We start from the raw sequence: 26,136 nt of genomic DNA on the forward strand, positions 1-26,136 counted from the left end.
TTCCGGTTAAAACATTTCCCACATTCTGAACATGAAAAAGGCTTCTCCCCTATGTGAAGTCTCTGGTGCTTGACAAAATCTGATTTGTGGTTAAAACATTTCCCACATTTTGAACAAAAAAATCTATTGTCCGCTGTGTGTATTTTTTGATGTTTAAGAATAGACTTTTCGAGGGTACAACTATTTCCATTTTCTGAACGTGAAAATGACTTCTTTCCTTTACGAGCAGTTTGTTTTGTAATGCTTATTTTTTTATTTTGATTTTCCTTAGTAGTCGGTAATGAATCAGAAGACTGGAGCTGTTTCATAGGATCAGATGACAGATCTTTGCTGTGAAGGGATGATGGTATATCTGGAGTAATGGCATTCACTTCAATTGTATCCTGTGGGATTTCAAGATCATCCAATTTAAAAATTGAAGATGTCGGCTGTCCCTCTGATCTCCTGGTACAGTCATCTGCCAAGAAAAAAACAATTATTAATTTTGAATAAAATATCCTTGAAATTTATATTTTTGAACATTTCTACTTAAAACATCTGTAGAAATGACAAGTTATTGACAGAATGACAATTCACAGTCTAATAGAAAACCTCATAGGATGAACCAGTGGAGCGTGGTGTTCAACTGTTTGCTCATTCTGCCTCCAAAATATGGAATAAGAAGCCATCAAACAATGTTATGTAGACAAAAATGATACCAATAAAAACTTCTTCTCATCCATAAACCAATGCAGAAAAATCCGCTTTCCCAAAGTCAGATCTCCCCCTCACTTCTGAGCCTTGCAGTGCGCCCAAACCACATTTAGCCTCCATGTATTTGGCATTACTATAGTGAGAAGAACCGACATTAATTTACGGTGTGTGTCTCCTGGAGCACAATCTGGGCACTATGTGTTGGGCAATAAAATGGCCAATGGGCAATTTTCACTCTCCACCATTCATTGTGTGCTAATTTCCGGAAAGTGCCTGTGGAGTCAAAATACTCACTACTCCTATAGATTAATTCACTGCGGGTTATAATTTGCAAAATGGAGTCACTTTATGGTGATTTCTACTACTCTGGTTTTCTGCCATTTTGTTATATTAAAGAAGTAGTCCAGTACTTTTTTTCAATTTCGCCAATGTATTTAACCTGTGCCCATAAATCTTTTTGTAATTACCTTCTGCTGTCCTTCTTGCCTGTGAGCGGCAATATCGCTGGCCGCCTACAAGCATTACATGACCCCCGGCTGCAGCCGGCTCTTTCTTCCACTGATATCACGTTAAGTGAGGCGTGGCATCAGTGACGTGGTCCCCACGGTGGATGCTGGGCTGTGGGCAGAGTTACCCCGCGCGTCACACCCAGAATCCACCGCGCGCTTTCACAATGAATGAGGAGAGGGAAAGTGCGTGGTGGATGCCGGGTGTGAGGCATGGGGTAACCCCGTCCACAGCCTAGCATTCACCGCGGGGACCATGTCACTGATGTCACGCCTCACGTGATGTCTGTAGGCGGCCAGTGATAGCGTCACTTACAGGCAAGAAGGACAGCAGAAGGTAATTACAAAAAGACTTATGGGCACAGGGTAAATACATTGGGGGACATTGGGGCAATTATAAAAAGTACTGGACAACTTCTTTAAGGTTTCTGTAAATAGTGTGTCCCATCTCCTTTGGGATCTGCTGCCCCAACATCTCCATCTGTCACCAGGCGCCACCTTTATCATTCTGCAGGTGGCACTGGTGATGGAGGAGATGTCGGAACCAGAAGCTCTGGACGGCACAGGCTGTGTCCAGCCACTAAGATTAGGTAGCCTGGGACCTGTAGTACCATCCAGTCTGGCAGTATGGGTGTGTGTGCTGTCCAGCTGGAGTAATCTGCTTATTCCAATTGGAAAGCACCACACCCTACTAAAGCTGGAAGCATATTGCCGGAAGCTGCCAGATACAGCCTTGTTCTCCTCTGGTTCAGTCCTCTGTGCTCAGCTCCCGGCTTGTGGATTTGTTTCTTGTTGTGACCTCGGCCCGTTTACTGACTACTCTTGTGTCTTCTGATCTTGTATTTTCTCTGTCCCCCTTGTTTTGACCCGGTTACCTGACTATTCTTCTTGGGATTAAAGGGTGATGAGCAAGGCAAACCCTGGTATCTGGAAAATGGAGTAGATAGTGCCAAGCCTGTTTGTGGTAGCCATCTTTTGAGCTGCCAGGTGACCATGAACAGCGCCCCCAATACATTGTGTCTGCAAACTATTCTAGCAAGATCTGCATTCAAATAGCTAAATGTCGCTCCTTCCCTTCTTAACCTGCCATGTGCCCAGATAGTAGGGTACAACCGTATATAGGGTATTGTTGGATTCAAGAGAAGTTGGAAAATAATTTGTAAGGTCCATTTGTTTCCTATTATCCTTTGTGAAGAATTCCAAAGTTATCACCATATAAAGTGACACACATCAGATTAAGAAAATGGTGCCTGATAGGAACACAAAACTGGCTGCAGGAAGGGGTTAAATCAGAGTATTTTGGGCACTAACTACTGTAGTCAAAAACTGTGACTATAGACAATAACACATCTACTGAAATTATCAAACTCAACAGTCTCCATCAGTAAGTAGTGAGTAACTAGTGGTGAAACCTCTCTGAGGTCTAAACAATGATAAGGGCCAATATTTTCTGTGAGATGAGTTTCAAGAAGAAATAGTAGACATTGAAAGAGAACTTTGTATAATAGTGCAGAGCTGAGGTGTCTTAAATTTAGACCTCGGGCATTGGGAAGAGGTAATGGAGACCTTCTTTTAAAGACTAGAGAGTTACAGAGTTACATAACTGAGTCAGGCCGATCCCACCACAATAAAGCTATCATACAAAATGAACCTGTTAAAAAATACAGAATAAAAGATATGTTACATCCTCAACAACAATATATGTATCAGGGAAGAGAACTTCAAATCTAAACCAGAGTCACACTCATTTATGGTGGACCATTGGAGCTACTATGACTCCTGAGCACAAGAGTAGAGAAAGTATTAGCGCCCCCATTTCAGGAGAGATTGTGCAGTAATCTGAATTCCTTAGGATTGAGAAATAATGTAATTTATGACGTTGAGTGAATCCATGAAACCAGGGCCGGAACCAACACATCTCCTGCAGGCGTGAATAAATGTATATTACAGCCATCAGCCACGCACAGCTTAGAGATATATCATGGCACAGGTGTAATGTTTTCTGTATAGTTTATCACAATCCTGTTTGAAGTTAGTTGGTTTAAAAAGAAATTGAAAAGTCAGGATAAAGGGAAACTCTGTTGTTATTGTACAGAAATTCACACTTGGCCTCACTGCACAATTAATGTTGTCGATCATAAAAGTGAAGTTTGGCCAGAAAGGCTGGACCTGGTCTTGTAGGGACCATATGAGGACATTCAGCAGCACAGAAGGGAGAGAAGGTAGATTCATCCAATAAGATATCAGGGATCTAGGAAGCCAACAGCATCATTACCCTCCACTTTCTCTTCAACTGATTTTCTAACTTGTCAGCACATTCTAAGTACGCTGCCATTTGGTTTTGTATTTTACAAATCTGGACAGGTAAGGGTCAGCGTCTCCTAATCCCAGGGGGTAGGTGGATCCTCCAGGTTGTAAATTCTACAGAAAAGGGCTTTCACAATTACACAAAGTAATGTGAACATTTTTGGATGGAGGAAAATGTTGTGGTCTAGAGGTAAAATTGTGATCACACAATTGTGACACAACCGGACTACACCACCGATAAAGCAGCCACAGCCAGTGACTGAGAAGAATCTTTGACTTCTCTGCCTTTAGTGGTTACTACTCACCTGGGTGGTCATGACGCGCCCCTGGGCCTGTGTCGCGCTGCGTTGCGCACGCGGGAGCCTACCCGGAGCCGGATCAGTGGAGGGTTGTAGTCTCGTGGCGGTGACCCGGTCCGTGCCCAGGGAGTCAAACTAGACGGCAGTCTATTAGTAGTAAATAGTTGATGACTACGCCACCCGTTGAGTGCAGCCAGGAAGCTGCTGCTGCAGGGCAGACCGCTGAGGCCGGTGGTAGGATTGTGCAGCGTGATAGTATAACCCCCAACGGGAGGGGTATGGCCTCAGGGCAGCCGACGTGGATGATGGGGGTAGCAGGAACCACTCAGAGACGGTACGGTGTAGTTCAGGGTCTTTACTGGTAACAACGACAGACCCTCCCGGAGTACTTGCTAGCAAACGGGGCCTGGTCAGTCTTTGAGCAGATGGGATCTCCCCTGGCCAGGCGTAGTTGTAGGCCTCCCAAACTGACTGTACTCTTCTGGCTACCTTGCTAGAAGCTGATGTAAGTAGCCCACGTCCCTGAGTGTACCGTGTGGTGCTCACCCGTATGGCCGGTGACTCGGGGCCTTCTAATGGCTTCCGCTCCACGATGGCGGTGCTGGTCCCACACGTGTGACCGTGCCTTCGGGCTTCTGGGCCAGAGGACCTGAAATTCCCTGCCCGACGGATTCTGCTGCTGGGTAGGAGTTAGTCCCCACAGCCTCGGACTCCGGGTCCGGTAAAGAATCTTCTTAGTCAGGGCGAGCTCTGTAGCTGCCAGCCCCTGACTCCTTGTAACTCTGCTGTTTCCTATGCTGCTTCTCTTCTCCACTCTCCTTGTCTGACTCACCCTGCCTCAGCCCCGGGTTTATACAGGGGAAGTTCTTCCCCTCCCAAGACTGGGCAGGAGGTGTGGCATGCACAGGATCCCTGACCAAAGGACCTCCCACCTGCTCTCAGACATAATATCTCTATCACTGTGGCAACCAGACCCCTGGGGTGTCACATTCCCCCCTAGTGAAATTTAGTACTCCGGGACTAAACACATTTAGAAAAACATAACAAAGTATAACAATACTATAAGAAAAACACATAAGATGGTTACGGCGTGTCCGCAACCGGATGCAGTCTTTGAAGAAAAGCAAAGGTGTCCATTTCACCAACACAGGGAGACGTAACCAGGTAGGGGTCTGTCCTACCCCGAGTCCTTAACAGTCTCTAGTCCATCCTGGGTTACGCTCCAACTATATACAAGGATTCCCGGTAAATCCACCAAGGTTTCCTAAAAATAACTAGAAACACAAAATTATACACAAGCAACAAGACACAGAAAAACATAAATAAAACAATTTATACACTTTAAATTCTCCAGCGTGCGGGTAACTGGCCTCTAGTGGCCCGAGTGGACCTACGGAGCTGACTGTCTGGCCCTGAACTACAGGGTGTAGGAGCTGTCAAGGGTAAACTGGGCAGCTGTCTACCGGCTCTTTGTCTCACTAGGGGTACGGCAGGCTCACTATAAGCAGAGGGTTGATTCTCCTGTTCTGCTTGTGTGGAGTCTTCTGCCTCCTGGACCGGCTGTTCTTCCAGCTCTACCCGTTGCTCCGTAGGTTCTTGGGATGATGGTTGGAGGAAGGTGAGTACGGGTACCACAACTGCACCATTGACTTGAGTCCAAGACTGAGGAAAGTCCCCGAGCACGGTACTAACCATATCTTCCCTTTCTTCCACGGGTCGATGGTCTTCTTGTTCCTCTTCAGGGTTCCTCAGTTGTTCGGGACACTTCTTCAGGTGGTCCCGGGATACAATGGCTGTGGTTTCCCCTCCGTCTTTACTGATGGTACAGACCTTCGGGTTCTCGTGGCTTGAGGGCAGTACGGTGTACGGGTCCTTCTCCCACTGGTCGTCCAACTTGTGGAGCCGTCTCTTCCTCTTCAAGACCTGCTCTCCGGGTACCAGGGGAACAGCGGGAGCATACTGGTTGTAAGTTTTCTCTTGTCTTTCCCTAGCCTGACAGAGACTTCGCTCCACGCTCTCCTGTACTCTCCGGTACTGCTGCTGCCTCTCTGTGTCCCAGTCTGTTTCTGGTGAAGTGTCCTCGGGGGTCAGGACTCCCATTTCCAGGTCAACAGGTAACTTACCAGGTCTTGCCCTCATTAGGTAAGCCGGGGTACAGTTGGTGGAACCTACCGGGATGTGGTTGTATAGGTCCACCAGATCGGGCAACTTTTCAGGCCACAGACTGCGTTCTTCCAGGGGCAACGTTTTTAGAAGATCCATTACCACCTGGTTCATTTTTTCACAAAGTCCATTAGTCTGCGGATGGTAGGGTGTCGTCCTTATCTTCCGGCAGCCATACAGATTGCAGAATTCCTGAAAGACCTCCGCTTCAAAGGCAGGTCCCTGGTCCGTCAGCACTTGGTCCGGGTACCCGTGTGGACGGCAGAAGTGCTGCTGGAAGGCTCTAGCTGCTGTTTGAGCCGTTAAGTCCTTGACGGGGACGACAACCAAGAACCGGGAGTAATGATCCACGATGGTTAACGCGTAGACGTAGCCACTTCTGCTTGGGGTCAGTTTTACATGATCCAAGGCTACCAGTTCCAACGGTTGCCGGGTGACGATGGACTGCAGGGGAGTCTTCTGGCTGGCTCGGTCCTTCCTTCTCAGGTTGCACGGGCCACAATCTCTGCACCACTTCTCGATGGTTCCCCTCATGCCTACCCAGTGGAACCGCTCGCGCAGCAGGAACTCCAGCTTTTTCCACCCAAAGTGTCCAGCTCCGTCGTGGTATGCCTCCATCACCATGGCTGCGTCTCTTCGTGGCACCACTACTTGCCAGAGTAATTCATGCGTCCGGGAGTTAACCATTCTGCGGCACAACTTCCCTTTGTAAAGGAACAGTCGACTCTTCTCTGCCCATAGTTGTTTGGCTTCCTCCGGAGCGTCTGGTTCAAGGCGAGCCTCCGGCCGAGTCAGCATCTCCTTCACCAGTCGGACGGCAGGGTCGCTGTCTTGCGTTTCCGCCCAGTTGTAGTGGGGTAAGGGGTTCAACGTAGCAGCCTGCTTACTCCTTACCCGGTGGGAATACTGAATAGTCCCATGACGGTGGAACGCAGGGAGTTCAACTTCTTCCAGTCCCTCCGGATCTTCTCCTCCGTCCGGCAGGTTGGGCATCCTGGACAGGGCGTCCGCGTTGGTATTGGAGCGTCCTGCCCGGTATTTAATTGTGAACTCGTAGTTGGACAGACGGGCCATCCACCTCTGCTCCAGGGCACCGAGTCTTGCCGTGTCCAGGTGTGTCAGCGGGTTGTTATCCGTGTACACGGTGAACCGGGAAGAAGCGAGGTAATGCTTAAAGCGCTCAGTGATTGCCCATACTACGGCCAGGAACTCTAACTTAAATGAGCTGTAATTCTCGGGGTTCCTTTCGGTGGGTCGCAGTTTTCGGCTGGCGTAGGCGATTACTCGTTCCTTCCCCTGCTGGATCTGGGACAGTACGGCTCCTAGCCCGATGTTACTGGCGTCGGTGTAGAGGATAAAGGGCTGGCTATAATCCGGGTACGCCAGGATTTCGTCCCCCGTGAGGGCCATCTTCAGCTGGCGGAAGGACTCTTCTTCCAGCTCTTCCCATTTGAAGGGCGGCTTCTGGTTCTTGGCCTTCCGGGACTGGCCTATCAGGAGGTCCTGCATAGGTGCTGCCTTTTTGGTGAAACCGGGAATAAACCTTCGGTAGTAGCCTACCAACCCGAGGAACTGCCGCACTTCTTTTACGCTGGAGGGGCTTGGCCATCCCTTAATTGCGGTGATCTTATCGGGGTCGGGAGCCACTCCGTCAGCGCTCACCACGTGTCCCAGGTACTGCACCTTTGGTTTCAGGAGGTGACACTTGGAGGGTTTCACCTTTAGGCCGTAACTCGCCAGAGCCTCGAACACTTCCGCCAGGTGTTTCAGGTGGTCCTCATACGTCTTGGAATATACGATGACATCGTCCAGGTACAACAGGACCGTCTCGAAGTTTCTGTGGCCCAGACAACACTCCATTAGGCGTTGGAAGGTTCCTGGTGCGTTGCAGAGTCCGAACGGCATGCAGGTGAACTCGCTAAGTCCCATCGGGGTGGTGAATGCGGTCTTCTCCCGGTCCGCCTCTGCTACAGGAACCTGCCAGTACCCGCTAGTGAGATCCAAGGTAGAGAAGAAGTTAGCAGATCTTAAAGCAGCCAATGACTCCTCTATCCTTGGTAAGGGGTACGCATCCTTGTGTGTGATATGGTTGATTTTCCGGTAATCTACACACATCCTCATGGTGTTGTCTTTCTTTTTGACTAAAACTAATGGGGCTGCCCAGGGGCTACAACTATCCCGGATTACCCCAGCCTCCTTCATATCTCTAAGCATCCCCTTGGCGTGTTGGTAATGTGCAGGGGGTACGGGTCGATACCTCTCTTTTATGGGAGGATGATCTCCCGTGGGGATGCGATGTTCTACCCCCTTGACTCGCCCGAAGTCTAACGGGTGTTTACTAAACACTCTCTCATACTCTTGAACCACCCGATAGACTCCTTGTTTCTGATGTGAGGGAGTGGAGTCAGTACCCAAATGTAGTTGCTGACACCAGTCCTCCATGTCTTTCTTAGAGCCGTTACCTTCCTCCGGGTGAGATGGAGGCAAGGGTTCCACAGATTGTATAGAACTTTGATTAGTGGTATATAATTTGGCTAGCGTGGCATACCGGGGCAGGTACACTTCCCTCTCCCCGATATTTATTATGCGAATGGGCACCCTCCCATGGCGTACATTGACCACCCCCCGTGCTGTCAAAATGGTGGGCCTACTGTCTGAGTAAACTGGTTCTACCATTGCCTGGTAATCTCTACCTCTCAGACCAATAGCTGCCCGGCACCAAATCATCATTTCACTTTTTGGGGGCATGGCAATAGGAAAAGGGTCACACATTCTTACGCTACCAATCTCACCGCCGGAGAGTTCCACTTGTTGCCGTTGCATCAGTGCCCGGATCTCTTTCTGGAGCACCCGCTGCTCGCCGGAGCTGGCATTCTTGGCAACCTGCTGTAAAAGGAAAATCACCTCTGCAAGACAATTTTCAATTACATTAGTTCCTAGAGTTATTTTTGGGTGACTCTCATGTTTATCGATATCTACAATGATCAGTCCCTGTGCGGCCAGTTCGACTCTACCAATTTTGATGGTCACCTCTTTAAATCCGATCTGTGGCACGGGCTGACCATTGCTGGCGATGATACTCAAGTCGTCGTCGGGGTAGCGGGTAATATCCGAGTCATTCCAGTACTGCTTGAAGAGCACGTACGGGATGGTGGTGACCTGTGACCCGGTGTCCAGTAGGGCACTCATGGGAATGCCATCCAGTACCACAGGCAAGACTGGACGTCCTCCCACATATCTGTCGCGCCAGTTCGATGGGCCTGGTGATCTTTTTCCTGGGGGTTGGCCCTCTACCCCAGGTTGTGCCCGTTTAAAGAACAGTACCTTGCCATATGTCCGGGTTGATTGCAGCGGCGGCAGATGGGTCGTCCGTCCTCACTGTATCGGTCACTGGGTCTTCCTCTGGCCGGTGGGGTCCTCCTTGGTCGACGCCACGGGATGTCCTCCGGTCCGGATGCCAGCTGGATCTTCCCTGGGGTGGAAACCTGTAAAGACTGCACAGTTCGGGTTAGCGCAGCAACGCTCTTAGCTAGCTCTTGGACCTGATGGTGTAGGTCTGGAGCCGGGTCATTGTCCAAAGCCTGCGCATCAGCTCCCACAGGCCCTGCTGACAAGGGCGCCGCCTCCTGGTAGTAAGTGGTAGTGGGGCGTCTGTGGGTCACAACGCCACCTGGTGCCGGTTCTCGGAGCACCCGGATGGCTCTGTCCTTGAACTGTGCAAAGTCCAGATGGGGATCCTGTAAGGCCATTGCCCGCAACTGGGTTCGGTGGGCATTGCAATATAAACCCTCTATAAATTGTTCAGTCAACAGCCTGTCCTCGTTTCCCACCCCATCAGGGTCGGTCTGCTTTATGGCCCTCAGGGCCTCTTGTAGGTTTAGTGCATAGTCCCTTATACTCTCATGCGCTCGCTGCTTGCACCCGTAGAATCTAAGCTTAATCTCGGCTGAGGTGCGGGTATCAAAGGTGTCCTTCAGCCGGGTTAGTATCCCTGCGACAGTCTTCCTCCCAGGTGGCCAGGATTTTACTTCCCTTTTGGCTGCCCCGGTTAGTTGGGCCACCAGGATGCTCACTTTTTGCTCTTCTGTGAGGGGGTACACCTGGAAGAGGCTATCCAGCTTTTCTCTAAAGTCATGCAGGGTATGTGACTCCCCTGAGTACTGGGGTAGCCAAGCTGCTCCCGGGATATAGGGCATGGTGAAGGGCATAACTGCAGCAGCGGTAGCGCTGGCGGGGGTTGAGGCAGTGAAGCTCTCCTCCGTATCCGACATCTTCCTCCCCCCTAGTGGACCGTGGCCTACCTTGCGATGATCCTCTTCCGTAGGCCGCGGCTCCGCAGTGGATCGTCAGGGTTGAGGACCTTCCGTCGCGCTCCTGTGACGTCGGCGTCTGCTGGGCTCCTTCCAGGACCTTACGCAACGTCCGGACGTGAGGCGGGGCTTCAGTTCTCGCGCGCTTTCGGAGTCCACGCCCCTCTTCTTCCCGCGCGGCGTCCTCAAGATGGCGTCCAATGGCGGGAAAACTCCACGGATGGCGGGAAGAAGGTCGAAGATGGCGCCGGATGGCGGGAAAACTTCGCGGATGGCGGGAAGAAGGTAGAAGATGGCGCCGGATGGCGGGAAACCTTCACCACTGGTAAGTTTGAACAGTCTTTGCTTTTCAGGCACGCAGTACCCGGTGGTTGCGGGCACGAAATCCTGCCGACTACGCCAAAGTTGACGCGCCCCTGGGCCTGTGTCGCGCTGCGTTGCGCACGCGGGAGCCTACCCGGAGCCGGATCAGTGGAGGGTTGTAGTCTCGTGGCGGTGACCCGGTCCGTGCCCAGGGAGTCAAACTAGACGGCAGTCTATTAGTAGTAAATAGTTGATGACTACGCCACCCGTTGAGTGCAGCCAGGAAGCTGCTGCTGCAGGGCAGACCGCTGAGGCCGGTGGTAGGATTGTGCAGCGTGATAGTATAACCCCCAACGGGAGGGGTATGGCCTCAGGGCAGCCGACGTGGATGATGGGGGTAGCAGGAACCACTCAGAGACGGTACGGTGTAGTTCAGGGTCTTTACTGGTAACAACGACAGACCCTCCCGGAGTACTTGCTAGCAAACGGGGCCTGGTCAGTCTTTGAGCAGATGGGATCTCCCCTGGCCAGGCGTAGTTGTAGGCCTCCCAAACTGACTGTACTCTTCTGGCTACCTTGCTAGAAGCTGATGTAAGTAGCCCACGTCCCTGAGTGTACCGTGTGGTGCTCACCCGTATGGCCGGTGACTCGGGGCCTTCTAATGGCTTCCGCTCCACGATGGCGGTGCTGGTCCCACACGTGTGACCGTGCCTTCGGGCTTCTGGGCCAGAGGACCTGAAATTCCCTGCCCGACGGATTCTGCTGCTGGGTAGGAGTTAGTCCCCACAGCCTCGGACTCCGGGTCCGGTAAAGAATCTTCTTAGTCAGGGCGAGCTCTGTAGCTGCCAGCCCCTGACTCCTTGTAACTCTGCTGTTTCCTATGCTGCTTCTCTTCTCCACTCTCCTTGTCTGACTCACCCTGCCTCAGCCCCGGGTTTATACAGGGGAAGTTCTTCCCCTCCCAAGACTGGGCAGGAGGTGTGGCATGCACAGGATCCCTGACCAAAGGACCTCCCACCTGCTCTCAGACATAATATCTCTATCACTGTGGCAACCAGACCCCTGGGGTGTCACAGTCATATGTAGGAATCTCCTCTTTACACCGCTCATCACCCCTTACATATGTCTCTGTAGTATTAATATGGGTCAGATCTTCACCCTGAAACAAATATTATAAAAGTCACAAACAGATGAGAAGTCACATCTATGATCAGCTCTAATCCTGCCATCTCCACCGTTCTCATTACACAAGTATAAAACATATAATACTGGTGGATAAAACAAGACTGAGCACAAGACCTTCACAGCCGTCTACACATCATAGGGGAGATCTCATGACACCTTCTCTCCATCTACCTGATGATCCTGAGGAACATTGGGATCTTCTTGTTTACAGTCCTGTGGAAGAAGAGGACGGGGACATCTCTCTGGTGTTGTCCTCTTACTGGATAGATCTGGAGGAAACACATACAGGGACTGAATTCATTCTTTACATACAGATAATTATAGGCCGTGTGTATTTAGTCCTGTCTATTACCTGGTGATGTGAGGGGCTGGGGAACCTCCATCATGACGTCCTTGTACAGATCTTTGTGTCCTTCTAAATACTCCCACTCCTCCATGCAGAAATAGACAGCGGCATCCTGACACCTTATAGGAACCTGACACATACAATGATACCGTCATCCCCCGATCCCTTCATAGCGTTACTGTATAATGTCCCAGCATTCCCAGCAGTGTCACCTCTCCAGTCAGCAGCTCAATCATCTTGTAGGCGAGTTCTAGGATCTTCTGGTCATTGATGTCCTCATGTATCAGGGGGTGAGGTGGAGGCCCCGTGATTGGGCTCAGGGGTCTTCCCCATCCCTCAGACACAGGGTCCTGACAGCGCCCACTAGAGGTCTTCTTCACTACTGTGTAATCCTGGTTATGGAGAGACACATTAATAAATCTCACTCCAGACATTTCCAGAGTCCTCACCTCTCCAGTTCTGTTCATCTGTTATTCCCATAGATAAGAATGATGTAATGTGACATCATCAGAATCTCTCACCTCTCCAGTAAGCCGGAAGAGTATTTCAAGGGTGAGGTGTAATATCCTCTCCGCCATCTTGTCTCTGTCTCTATCCATTCTTCTCTAGGAAAATTATATAGATAAATTATTAGTATCTCATATTGTGGGAATCTGAGTGGATTGAAGATGAGTTGGTGTAAAATATTTACAATTCTGTGTAATAATAAAATTAATAGTAAGTGAATAATGGGCGCTCACTGCTTGTGGTGCTCAGGAGTAAAATAGTGAAACAGTCAAAAAATATATATATATTCCACCAAACAAATTATCATGAAAATGATTTTTTTATTATGCAATGAAGCAAAGAAAGTTTTCTTAATTTTGATAGACCCCTAATGAAATCAGATATTTCCAACGTTTCGGCCTATCATAGGCCTTTCTCAAGGTGTCTGGTGTCTAGTGGGTCCCAGTCTGCGGCAGAGCGGCATCTGTGTGTATCGCCCAAAAACATTAATAGCATTGTGATGCCGGTATAAAGCAATAATGTGGTAGAGCACTTCATACATCTTCAGGTCACACAGAGATACCGATGTGCTATCAGTTGGGATTATGGAAGTTATAAAATAATTCAGGTAATTTAACAATATAAAGAACGTAACAGTCTTTATACAGCCAATAAAATATGTTAATGGTTTATTTGTATACTGTATATATTATCTATCATCTATCTATCATCTATTATCTATCTATTATCTATCTATTATCTACCGTCGATCTATTATCTATATATCATCTATCTATCTATTATCTATATCTCTATCATCTATTTAACTATTTATTATCTATCCATTTACCTATTATCTATCTATTATCTATCATCCATCTATTATCTATCTATCTATTATCTATCTAATATCTATCATATTATTTATGTATCTATTATCTATCTATTATCTATCTATATCATCTATCTATTCTCTATCTATCAATTATCTATCATCTATTTATCATCTATCATCTATCTATCCATATATCTATCTATAATCTATCATCTATCTATCATCTCTCTATTATCTATCATCTATGTATTTATCATATATCTATTATCTATCTATTATCTATCATCTATATATTATATATCTATTTTCTATCTATTATCTATCTATCCATATATATAATATATGTATTATCTATCTATCTATCTATCATATATCTACACATATATATCTACATATATATATATATATATATATATATATATATATATATATATATATATATATATATATATATATATATGCAAAAGACACCAAGGATATAGCCACATATATATAAGGGTTTTTCAGCAAGGACCAGTTGGTCAGTGTAAAATACCCATAGTATCACAAGTTGTGTGCTATATGGACATGCAATATGAATGGCAGACCATTCGGTTAAAACACACAGCAACCGAGAGAATCACCGAACGTGGGGTCCAATAATGAGCATGACATTTTGGAATCCATAAATAAAAAACCTTTATTACAAAAATGGTTACAATGGCACAACAAGCACAAGAATGCCCACATTCAGAATGGTAAATCAAGAACCAGTATATCAAATACCAAATATGCATAAAAACAATATCTATACAATGAATGAGAAAAATAGAGGCGAGGACCGCCAACCCATATGTAATATAATGACCTATCATTACCCCCTGACGAAGGACTTTGCGTCCGAAACGCGCGTCGGGGAGCGCTCCACATTCAGTTCCTGGACTGCCTATCAGGTATATTATGCCGCTTTACTTCCTTTTTCTCCCATTATGAGACCTTTACAACTACTCCCCTTTACATTTGTGGTGGCCCCTCTTTAGGTGCTTTTACATTCAGCAACATAGCAACATTATTTTCTGTGTCCGTCTGGTGTGCATGTCCTCTAACACCAGCACATGCTTTACATTATATGTTATTGTTATATTATATATTTCTTGTATAACTGGTGGGCACATTGCACTAGATAGTGTGCATCTTAATTGGCGCCTCCTTTCATCTACACATAATATTTGTTCATATCTTTCGCTATGATGTTGTAATGATAGGTCATTATATTACATATGGGTTGGCGGTCCTCGCCTCTATTTTTCTCATTCGTTGTATAGATATTGTTTTTATGCATATTTGGTATTTGATGTACTAGTTCTTGATTTACCATTCTGAATGTGGGCATTCTTGTGCTTGTTGTGCCATTGTAACCATTTTGTAATAAAGGTTTTTTATTTATGGATTCCAAAATGTCATGCTCATTATTGGACCCCACATATATATATATATATATATATATATATATGTATATATATATATATATATATATATATATATATACAGTGCCTACAAGTAGTATTCAACCCCCTGCAGATTTAGCTGGTTGACACATGCGGAATTAACTTGGCATTGTGACATTTGTACTGTAGATCAGCCTGGAAGTGGGAAATGCACTGCAGCAAATTTTTTTTTTTTTAAACGTTAAAAGTTAATTCAGAGTGTCATTTATTATTCAACCCCTCAAACCACAAGAATTCTGTTTGGTCCCCCTAAAGTAGTAAGAAGTAGTTCAGGCACCAAGAATAATGAGCTTCACATGTGTGAAGGTCCAGATGAATTACACCCCAGAGTACTGAAGGAGATCGTAGAAGAAATTTTAGAACCACTCTCCATAATCTTTGAAAATTCTTGGAGAACAGGAGAAGTCCCAGAAGACTGGAGAAGAGCAAATGTTGTTCCTATCTTCAAAAAGGGGAAGAAGGTGGACCCAGGGTACTATAGGCCGGTGAGTCTGACTTCTATACCAGGAAAGATCTTTGAACAAATTATTAAACAACATGTATGTAAGTACATGGATAAGAATGAAGTGATTAACCAGAGTCAGCATGGGTTTGTAACTAACAAGTCATGTCAGACTAACTTAATTTCCTTCTATGACAGAATCACTGACTGGGTGGATCAGGGAAATGCTGTAGATATAGTATATCTTGACTTCAGCAAAGCATTTGACAAAGTATCTCACACCATCCTTATTGAAAAAATGACCAAGTATGCAATGGACCAGGCAACTGTTAGGTGGATTCATAACTGGCTTAGTGATCGGACTCAAAGGGTGGTTGTAAATGGCTTCACATCCAGCTGGATGAATGTCTCAAGTGGGGTACCACAGGGCTCCGTCCTGGGACCTGTATTGTTCAACATCTTTATCAATGATTTAGATGAAGGAATTGAGGGTAAACTGATTAAATTTGCTGATGACACAAAGATAGGAGGGATAGCTAATACTAGGGAAGAGAGAGAGAGGATTCAAAAAGACCTAAATAAACTGGAGCAGTGGGCAGCAACCAACAGAATGGTTTTTAACAGGGAAAAATGCAAAGTACTACATCTGGGCAATAAAAATGAAAAAAGCATATACAGAATGGGAGGAATAGAGCTAAGCAACAGTACATGTGAAAAAGACTTAGGTATACTAATAGATCATAGACTGAACATGAGTCAACAGTGTGATGCAGCAGCAAAAAAGGCAAATACAATTCTGGGATGTATTAACAGAAGCATACAGTCTAGATCACGTGAAGTCATTATCGGTCTTTACACCTCTTTGGTCAGACCTCATCTGGAATACTGTGTACAGTTTTGGGCACCACATTTTAAAAAAGACATAGACAAACTGGAGCAAGTTCAGAGAAGAGCGACCAGAATGGTGACTGGTCTGCAAACCATGTCCTATGAGGAACGGTTGCAGGATTTGGGAATGTTTAGCTTGCAAAAAAGAAGACTGAGAGGAGACTTAATAGCTGTCTACAAATATGTCAAGGGCTGTCACATTGTAGAAGGATCATCTTTATTCTCATTTGCACAAGGAAAGACTAGAAGCAATGGGATGAAACTAAATGGGAGGAGACACAGATTAGATATTAGAAAAAACTTTTTGACAGTTAGGGTGATTAATGAGTGGAACAGGCTGCCACGAGAGGTGGTGAGTTCCCCTTCAATGGACGTCTTCAAACAGAGGCTGGACAGACATCTGTCTGAGATGATCTAGTGAATCCTGCTTTGAGCAGGGAGTTGGACCAGATGACCCAGGAGGTCCCTTCCAACTCTACCATTCTATGATTCTATGATTCTATGTGGATTAAAGATCTCTTTTGCCAGCCTTTTCTGACTATTTAAGACCCTCCCCAAACTTGTGAACAGCACTCAGACATGGTCAACATGGGAATGACAAAGGAGCATTCCAAGGCCATCAGAGACAAGATCGTGGAGGGTCACAAGGCTGGCAAGGGGTACAAAACCCTTTCCAAGGAGTTGGGCTTACCTGTCTCCACTGTTGGGAGCATCATCCGTAAGTGGAAGGCTTATGGAACTACTGTTAGCCTTCCACGGCCTGGACAGCCTTTGAAAGTCTCCTCCCGTGCCGAGGCCAGGCTTGTCCGAAGAGTCAAGGCTAACCAAAGGACAACAAGGAAGGAGCTCCGGGAAGATCTCATGGCAGTGGGGACATTGGTTTCAGTCAATACCATAAGTAACGTACTCCACCGCAATGGTCTCCGTTCCAGACGAGCCCGTAAGGTACCTTTACTTTCAAAGCGTCATGTCAAGGCTCGTCTACAGTTTGCTCATGATCACTTGGAGGACTCTGAGACAGACTGGTTCAAGGTTCTATGGTCTGATGAGACCAAGATCGAGATCTTTGGTGCCATCCACACACGTGACGTTTGGAGACTGGGTGGCACTGCATACGACCCCAAGAATACCATCCCTACAGTCAAGCATGGTGGTGGCAGCATCATGCAGTGGGGCTGTTTCTCAGCCAAGGGGCCTGGCCATCTGCTCCGCATCCATGGGAAGATGGATAGCACGGCCTACCTGGAGATTTTGGCCAAGAACCTCCACTCCTCCATCAAGGATCTTAAGATGGGTCGTAATTTCATCTTCCAACAAGACAATGACCCAAAGCACACAGCCAAGAAAACCAAGGCCTGGTTCAAGAGGGAAAAAGTCAAGGTGTTGGAGTGGCCTAGTCAGTCTCCTGACCTTAACCCAATTGAAATCTTGTGGAAGGAGCTCAAGAATAAAGTCCACATGAGACACCCAAAGAACCTAGATAACTTGGAGAAGATCTGCATGGAGGAGTGGGCCAAGATAACTCCACAGACCTGTGCCGGCCTGATCAGGTCTTATAAAAGACGATTATTAGCTGTAATTGCAAACAAGGGTTATTCCACAAAATATTAAACATAGGGGTTGTATAATAATTGACCCACACTTTTATGTTTAAAATTTATTAAAATTCAACTGAGCAACATAACTTTTTGGTTTGTAAGATTTATGCTTCTGTTCATAAATCCTACTCTCGTTTGCAGTTTGAAGGCTCTAACTTATTTGCATCTTATCAAACCAGCTAAATCTGCAGGGGGTTGAATACTACTTGTAGGCACTGTATATGTATTATCTATCTATCTATAATCTATCATCTATCTATTATATATCATCTATCTATTTATCATCTATCTATTACCTATCATATATCTATTATCTAAATCTATCTATTTATCATCTGTCTATCATCCATGTATTTATCATATATGTATTATCTATCTATTATCTATCTTTCTATCTATCCCATATTATCTATATCTCTATTTATCTATTATATCTCAATCAATTATCTATCTATCAATTACCTGCAGGTTAATATTATAATGCAGACCTGGGCAAAGTGTGGGCCCCGGGCCTCACTCGGCCCTCTGGCTGTTCCCTTCTGGTCCAAGACAGCATAGGGGCTGATAACAGTGGTCCACGGGCCGCACCGTGCCCTATTCCACCCAACCGCCGACTCCATCCGCGGTGAATCTCCATCCGCGGTGAATGCACTGGTGGAGGAGGGGCCGCCAGCCCCTTCTTCCACCGATCAGCATGAGAAACAGCTGATGTGATGATGTCATTTCATCGCGTCAGCTGTGCATTGTGGAGAGTTAATGCATCGGAGACAAGAGCAGAGCGCTGGACATGGGGAGGATATGGGGGTCTCATGCTGGACAAGGTGAGGCTATGGGGTCTCGTGCTGGACATGGGAAGGCTTTGGGGGTCTCATGCTGAACATGGGAAGGCTATGGGGGTCTCGTGCTTGACATGAGAAGGCTATGGGGGTCTCATACTGGACATGGAGAGGCTATGGGGGTCTCATGCTGGACATGGGGAAGTTATGAGGGGTTCATACAGTATATAGGGAGGCTATGGGGGTTTCATTCTGGACATGGGGAGGATATGGGGATCTCATGTTGGACATGGGGAGGCTATGGGGATCTCGTGCTGGACATGGGAAGGCTATGGGGGGTCTCATGCTGGACTTGGGGATGCTATGGGGGTCTCATACTGGACATGGAGAGGCTATGGGGGTCTCATGCTGGACATGGGGAAGTTATGAGGGGTTCATACTGTATATAGGGAGGCTATGGGGGTTTCATTCTGGACATGGGGAGGCTATGGGGGACTCATGCTGGAAATGCAGAGGCTATGGGGGTCTCGTGCTAGACATGGGGAGGCTATGGGGGTCTCATGCTGGAAATACAGAGGCTATGGGGATCTCATGCTGGATATGGGGAGGCTATGGGGGTCTCATGCTGAACATGGGAATGCTATAGGGATCTCATGCAGGACATGGGGAGGCTATGGGGGTCTCATGCTGGACATGGGGAAGCTATGGGGGTTCATACTGTATATAGGGAGGCTGTGGGGGTCTCATTCTGGACATGGGCAGGCTATAGGGAACTCATGCTGAACATGGGGAGGCTATGGGGGTCTCATGCTGTTTATGTACAAAAAGGAGGACCACTGAGTTGGGTTACAAATCCCTCCATATACCTATAGGTTATCTCCAAAACAACACCAAATGGGATTTAATCGTAAAAATATTAACTTTATTGAAAAATATTGATTATACAAAAAATTAATTACTCTCAAATATGAATAAGTAAATGATGGGGGAGGAGTTACAGGGAGGGGGAGGGCAGCTAGAGAAGAAAAACAGGGTAGCATGGAAGAACCCTGCAAAGAGACTTATATCCCCTATGTAACAATCAATAAATAATGATTGTTAACCTTTTCAGCCAGCCACAAAATATAAGAAAATTAATTAAAGAAAGTCCGCGATGACATATGTATATGTCTCATGGCTATTAATATAAAAATCCAAAAATACACCCAAACAGACGTCCCTTCATCAGGAGGTCACAGAGAAAGTATTCCATCAATGGGCACTGGAGTGATATATCATATGATAGCTCTCCCTATAGACAGTGTACAATCCAATGATAAAGATTTAAAGATATAGTGATGGACTATAGTCTAAAAATGGGTAGCAGATACATATCCCCAGAACTTCTTCCACGCCGCCACTAACCTTCCCAGCATGGCCCAAGGTAATGGAGTTATAATACTACTTACTTTGCGCGATGTGCATGTGTCTCTTGCACATGTAACCCTTGGTCTAATTGACTTATTCACAGAATGTAGAGAGGAGAGGACTGTATCCACACAGATACAGAGGACTGTATCCACACAGATACAGAGGACTGTATCCACACAGATACAGAGGACTGTATCCACACAGATACAGAGGACTTTATCCACACAGATACAGAGGACTGTATCCACACAGATACAGAGGACTGTATCCACACAGATACAGAGGACTGTATCCACACAGATACAGAGGACATTATTCACACAGATACAGAGGACTTTATCCACAAAGATACAGAGGACTGTATCCACACAGATACAGAGGACTTTATCCACAAAGATACAGAGGACTTTATCCACACAGATACAGAGGACTGTATCCACACAGATACAAAGGACTGTATCCACACAGATACAGAGGACATTATTCACACAGATACAGAGGACTGTATCCACACAGATACAGAGGACTGTATCCACAAAGATACAGAGGACTTTATCCACACAGATACAGAGGACTGTATCCACACAGATACAGAGGACTGTATCCACACAGTTACAGAGGACTGTATCCACACAGATACAGAGGATGGTATCCACAAAGATACAGAGGACTTTATTCACACAGATACAGAGGACTTTATCCACACAGACACAGAGGGCTGTATCCACACAGATACAGAGGACTTTATCCACACAGATACAGAGGACTTTATCCACACAATACAGAGGACTTTATCCACACAGATACAGAGGACTGTATCCACACAGATACAGAGGACTTTATCCACACAGATACAGAGGACTGTATCCACACAGATACAGAGGACTTTATTCACACAGATACAGAGGACTGTATCCACACAGATACAGAGGACTGTATCCACACAGATACAGAGGACTTTATCCACAAAGATACAGAGGACTTTATCCACAGAGATACAGAGGACTGTATTCACACAGATACAAAGGACTTTATTCACACAGATACAGAGGACTTTATCCACACAGATACAGAGGACTGTATCCACACAGATACAAAGGACTGTATCCACACAGATACAGAGGACTTTATTCACACAGATACAGAGGACTTTATCCACACAGATACAGAGGACTGTATCCACACAGATACAGAGGACTGTATCCACACAGATACAGAGGACTGTATCCACACAGATACAGAGGACTGTATCCACAAAGATACAGAGGACTTTATCCACACAGATACAGAGGACTTTATCCACACAGATACAGAGGACTGTATCCACACAGATACAGAGGACTGTATCCACACAGATACAGAGGGCTGTATCCACAAAGATACAGAGGACTTTATCCACAGAGATACAGAGGACTGTATTCACACAGATACAAAGGACTGTATTCACACAGATACAGAGGACTGTATCCACACAGATACAAAGGACTGTATCCACACAGATACAGAGGACTTTATTCACACAGATACAGAGGACTTTATCCACACAGATACAGAGGACTGTATCCACACAGATACAGAGGACTGTATCCACACAGATACAGAGGACTGTATCCACACAGATACAGAGGGCTGTATCCACACAGATACAGAGGGCTGTATCCACACAGATACAGAGGACTTTATTCACACAGATATAGAGGACTGTATCCACACAGATACAGAGGACTGTATCCACACAGATACAGAGGACAGTATCCACACAGATACAGAGGACTGTATCCACACAGACACAGAGGACTGTATCCACACAGATACAGAGGACTGTATCCACACAGACACAGAGGACTGTATCCACACAGATACAGAGGACTGTATCCACACAGATACAGAGGGCTGTATCCACACAGATACAGAGGACTTTATTCACACAGATATAGAGGACTGTATCCACACAGATACAGAGGACTGTATCCACACAGATACAGAGGACTGTATCCACACAGATACAGAGGACTTTATCCACACAGATACAGAGGACTTTATTCACACAGATACAGAGGACTTTATCCACACAGACACAGAGGGCTGTATCCACACAGATACAGAGGACTTTATCCACACAGATACAGAGGACTTTATCCACACAATACAGAGGACTTTATCCACACAGATACAGAGGACTGTATCCACACAGATACAGAGGACTTTATCCACACAGATACAGAGGACTGTATCCACACAGATACAGAGGACTTTATTCACACAGATACAGAGGACTGTATCCACACAGATACAGAGGACTTTATCCACAAAGATACAGAGGACTGTATCCACACAGATACAGAGGACTTTATCCACAGAGATACAGAGGACTGTATTCACACAGATACAAAGGACTTTATTCACACAGATACAGAGGACTTTATCCACACAGATACAGAGGACTGTATCCACACAGATACAAAGGACTGTATCCACACAGATACAGAGGACTTTATTCACACAGATACAGAGGACTTTATCCACACAGATACAGAGGACTGTATCCACACAGATACAGAGGACTTTATCCACACAGATACAGAGGACTTTATCCACACAGATACAGAGGACTGTATCCACAAAGATACAGAGGACTTTATCCACACAGATACAGAGGACTGTATCCACACAGATACAGAGGACTGTATCCACACAGATACAGAGGACTGTATCCACACAGATACAGAGGACTGTATCCACACAGATACAGAGGGCTGTATCCACACAGATACAGAGGACTGTATCCACACAGATACAGAGGACTTTATCCACACAGATACAGAGGACTGTATCCACACAGATACAGAGGACTGTATCCACACAGATACAGAGGACTGTATCCACACAGATACAGAGGACATTATTCACACAGATACAGAGGACTTTATCCACAAAGATACAGAGGACTGTATCCACACAGATACAGAGGACTTTATCCACAAAGATACAGAGGACTTTATCCACACAGATACAGAGGACTGTATCCACACAGATACAAAGGACTGTATCCACACAGATACAGAGGACATTATTCACACAGATACAGAGGACTGTATCCACACAGATACAGAGGACTGTATCCACAAAGATACAGAGGACTTTATCCACACAGATACAGAGGACTGTATCCACACAGATACAGAGGACTGTATCCACACAGTTACAGAGGACTGTATCCACACAGATACAGAGGATGGTATCCACAAAGATACAGAGGACTTTATTCACACAGATACAGAGGACTTTATCCACACAGACACAGAGGGCTGTATCCACACAGATACAGAGGACTTTATCCACACAGATACAGAGGACTTTATCCACACAATACAGAGGACTTTATCCACACAGATACAGAGGACTGTATCCACACAGATACAGAGGACTTTATCCACACAGATACAGAGGACTGTATCCACACAGATACAGAGGACTTTATTCACACAGATACAGAGGACTGTATCCACACAGATACAGAGGACTGTATCCACACAGATACAGAGGACTTTATCCACAAAGATACAGAGGACTTTATCCACAGAGATACAGAGGACTGTATTCACACAGATACAAAGGACTTTATTCACACAGATACAGAGGACTTTATCCACACAGATACAGAGGACTGTATCCACACAGATACAAAGGACTGTATCCACACAGATACAGAGGACTTTATTCACACAGATACAGAGGACTTTATCCACACAGATACAGAGGACTGTATCCACACAGATACAGAGGACTGTATCCACACAGATACAGAGGACTGTATCCACACAGATACAGAGGACTGTATCCACAAAGATACAGAGGACTTTATCCACACAGATACAGAGGACTTTATCCACACAGATACAGAGGACTGTATCCACACAGATACAGAGGACTGTATCCACACAGATACAGAGGGCTGTATCCACAAAGATACAGAGGACTTTATCCACAGAGATACAGAGGACTGTATTCACACAGATACAAAGGACTGTATTCACACAGATACAGAGGACTGTATCCACACAGATACAAAGGACTGTATCCACACAGATACAGAGGACTTTATTCACACAGATACAGAGGACTTTATCCACACAGATACAGAGGACTGTATCCACACAGATACAGAGGACTGTATCCACACAGATACAGAGGACTGTATCCACACAGATACAGAGGGCTGTATCCACACAGATACAGAGGGCTGTATCCACACAGATACAGAGGACTTTATTCACACAGATATAGAGGACTGTATCCACACAGATACAGAGGACTGTATCCACACAGATACAGAGGACAGTATCCACACAGATACAGAGGACTGTATCCACACAGACACAGAGGACTGTATCCACACAGATACAGAGGACTGTATCCACACAGACACAGAGGACTGTATCCACACAGATACAGAGGACTGTATCCACACAGATACAGAGGGCTGTATCCACACAGATACAGAGGACTTTATTCACACAGATATAGAGGACTGTATCCACACAGATACAGAGGACTGTATCCACACAGATACAGAGGACTGTATCCACACAGATACAGAGGACTTTATCCACACAGATACAGAGGACTTTATCCACACAGATACAGAGGACTTTATCCACACAGACACAGAGGGCTGTATCCACACAGATACAGAGGACTTTATCCACACAGATACAGAGGACTTTATCCACACAATACAGAGGACTTTATCCACACAGATACAGAGGACTGTATCCACACAGATACAGAGGACTTTATCCACACAGATACAGAGGACTGTATCCACACAGATACAGAGGACTTTATTCACACAGATACAGAGGACTGTATCCACACAGATACAGAGGACTTTATCCACAAAGATACAGAGGACTGTATCCACACAGATACAGAGGACTTTATCCACAGAGATACAGAGGACTGTATTCACACAGATACAAAGGACTTTATTCACACAGATACAGAGGACTTTATCCACACAGATACAGAGGACTGTATCCACACAGATACAAAGGACTGTATCCACACAGATACAGAGGACTTTATTCACACAGATACAGAGGACTTTATCCACACAGATACAGAGGACTGTATCCACACAGATACAGAGGACTTTATCCACACAGATACAGAGGACTTTATCCACACAGATACAGAGGACTGTATCCACAAAGATACAGAGGACTTTATCCACACAGATACAGAGGACTGTATCCACACAGATACAGAGGACTGTATCCACACAGATACAGAGGACTGTATCCACACAGATACAGAGGACTGTATCCACACAGATACAGAGGGCTGTATCCACAAAGATACAGAGGACTTTATCCACAGAGATACAGAGGACTGTATTCACACAGATACAAAGGACTTTATTCACACAGATACAGAGGACTTTATCCACACAGATACAGAGGACTGTATCCACACAGATACAGAGGACTTTATCCACACAGATACAGAGGACTTTATCCACACAGATACAGAGGACTTAAAGGCAAGAGGAGATCGCATGTAGCGATGCCCAAATATTTGAACAGCCACAGTCACACAAAAGGCGACGGTGGGAAAATGTCACAAGAGGTGGACGATGATGAGACACATTTGTCAGAAAGTCAGGAGGAGGACCAGGGTGCGGAAGTGGAAGAGGAGGCTGTGGATGAATTAGTAAATGACTCAACCTGGTAGGAGTACATGCAGAGCGAGGCCAGCAGCACACAGGGAGGGGGGGGAGGCAGAGTACCCCAACAGGCAAGAAGAAGCAGTGTGGTGGCCGCAGACAGAAGCAGGCAACCGTTCCCCATAACACCAACACAAAGGAAGTTGCCAGTACAACTGTTAGGTCTTCCCGAGTCTGGTTGTTTTTTAAAGACTCTGCCGATAACCCCAAAAAGGCCATTTGCATCACCTGCCAGGCCAGCATCAGCAAATGCTGCACATAACACATCTGCATCTCTGGCTGCTGTGGGCCTAAAAGGGGGCAAACTTATGGTGTGGCACCCATGCTCCCCTGACCTCTACCCCATTGAGAACCTCTGGAGCATCATCAAAAGG

The 26,136-nt window shown here is 46.0% G+C and overlaps 1 protein-coding gene across 2 annotated transcripts in view; it reads right to left on the reverse strand.

The window, feature by feature from the left end:
* Window positions 1–329: 329 nt before the first annotated feature.
* The window catches only part of LOC141176226 (gastrula zinc finger protein XlCGF66.1-like), a 33,418-nt gene continuing 7,611 nt past the window's right edge, over window positions 330–26,136 (reverse strand). The window contains exons 2-6 of one of the 2 annotated variants that reach the window (XM_073660212.1): window positions 12,634–12,717; window positions 12,325–12,504; window positions 12,119–12,242; window positions 11,938–12,035; window positions 330–457 (exon numbers count right to left, since the gene is read on the reverse strand). In XM_073660212.1, coding sequence (XP_073516313.1) covers window positions 368–457; window positions 11,938–12,035; window positions 12,119–12,242; window positions 12,325–12,504; window positions 12,634–12,711 — 570 coding nt within the window. In that variant the 5' untranslated portion in view covers window positions 12,712–12,717 and the 3' untranslated portion in view covers window positions 330–367. Of the gene's footprint in view, window positions 458–11,142; window positions 11,741–11,937; window positions 12,036–12,118; window positions 12,243–12,324; window positions 12,505–12,633; window positions 12,718–26,136 lie in introns of those variants that run through there. The other variant, XM_073660211.1, reaches the window with a different exon arrangement.

The sequence above is a fragment of the Phyllobates terribilis genome, unplaced genomic scaffold (genome assembly GCF_046119375.1).
Source record: "Phyllobates terribilis strain yellow unplaced genomic scaffold, ASM4611937v1 Scaffold_17__1_contigs__length_24005725, whole genome shotgun sequence".
NCBI lineage: Eukaryota > Metazoa > Chordata > Amphibia > Anura > Dendrobatidae > Phyllobates > Phyllobates terribilis.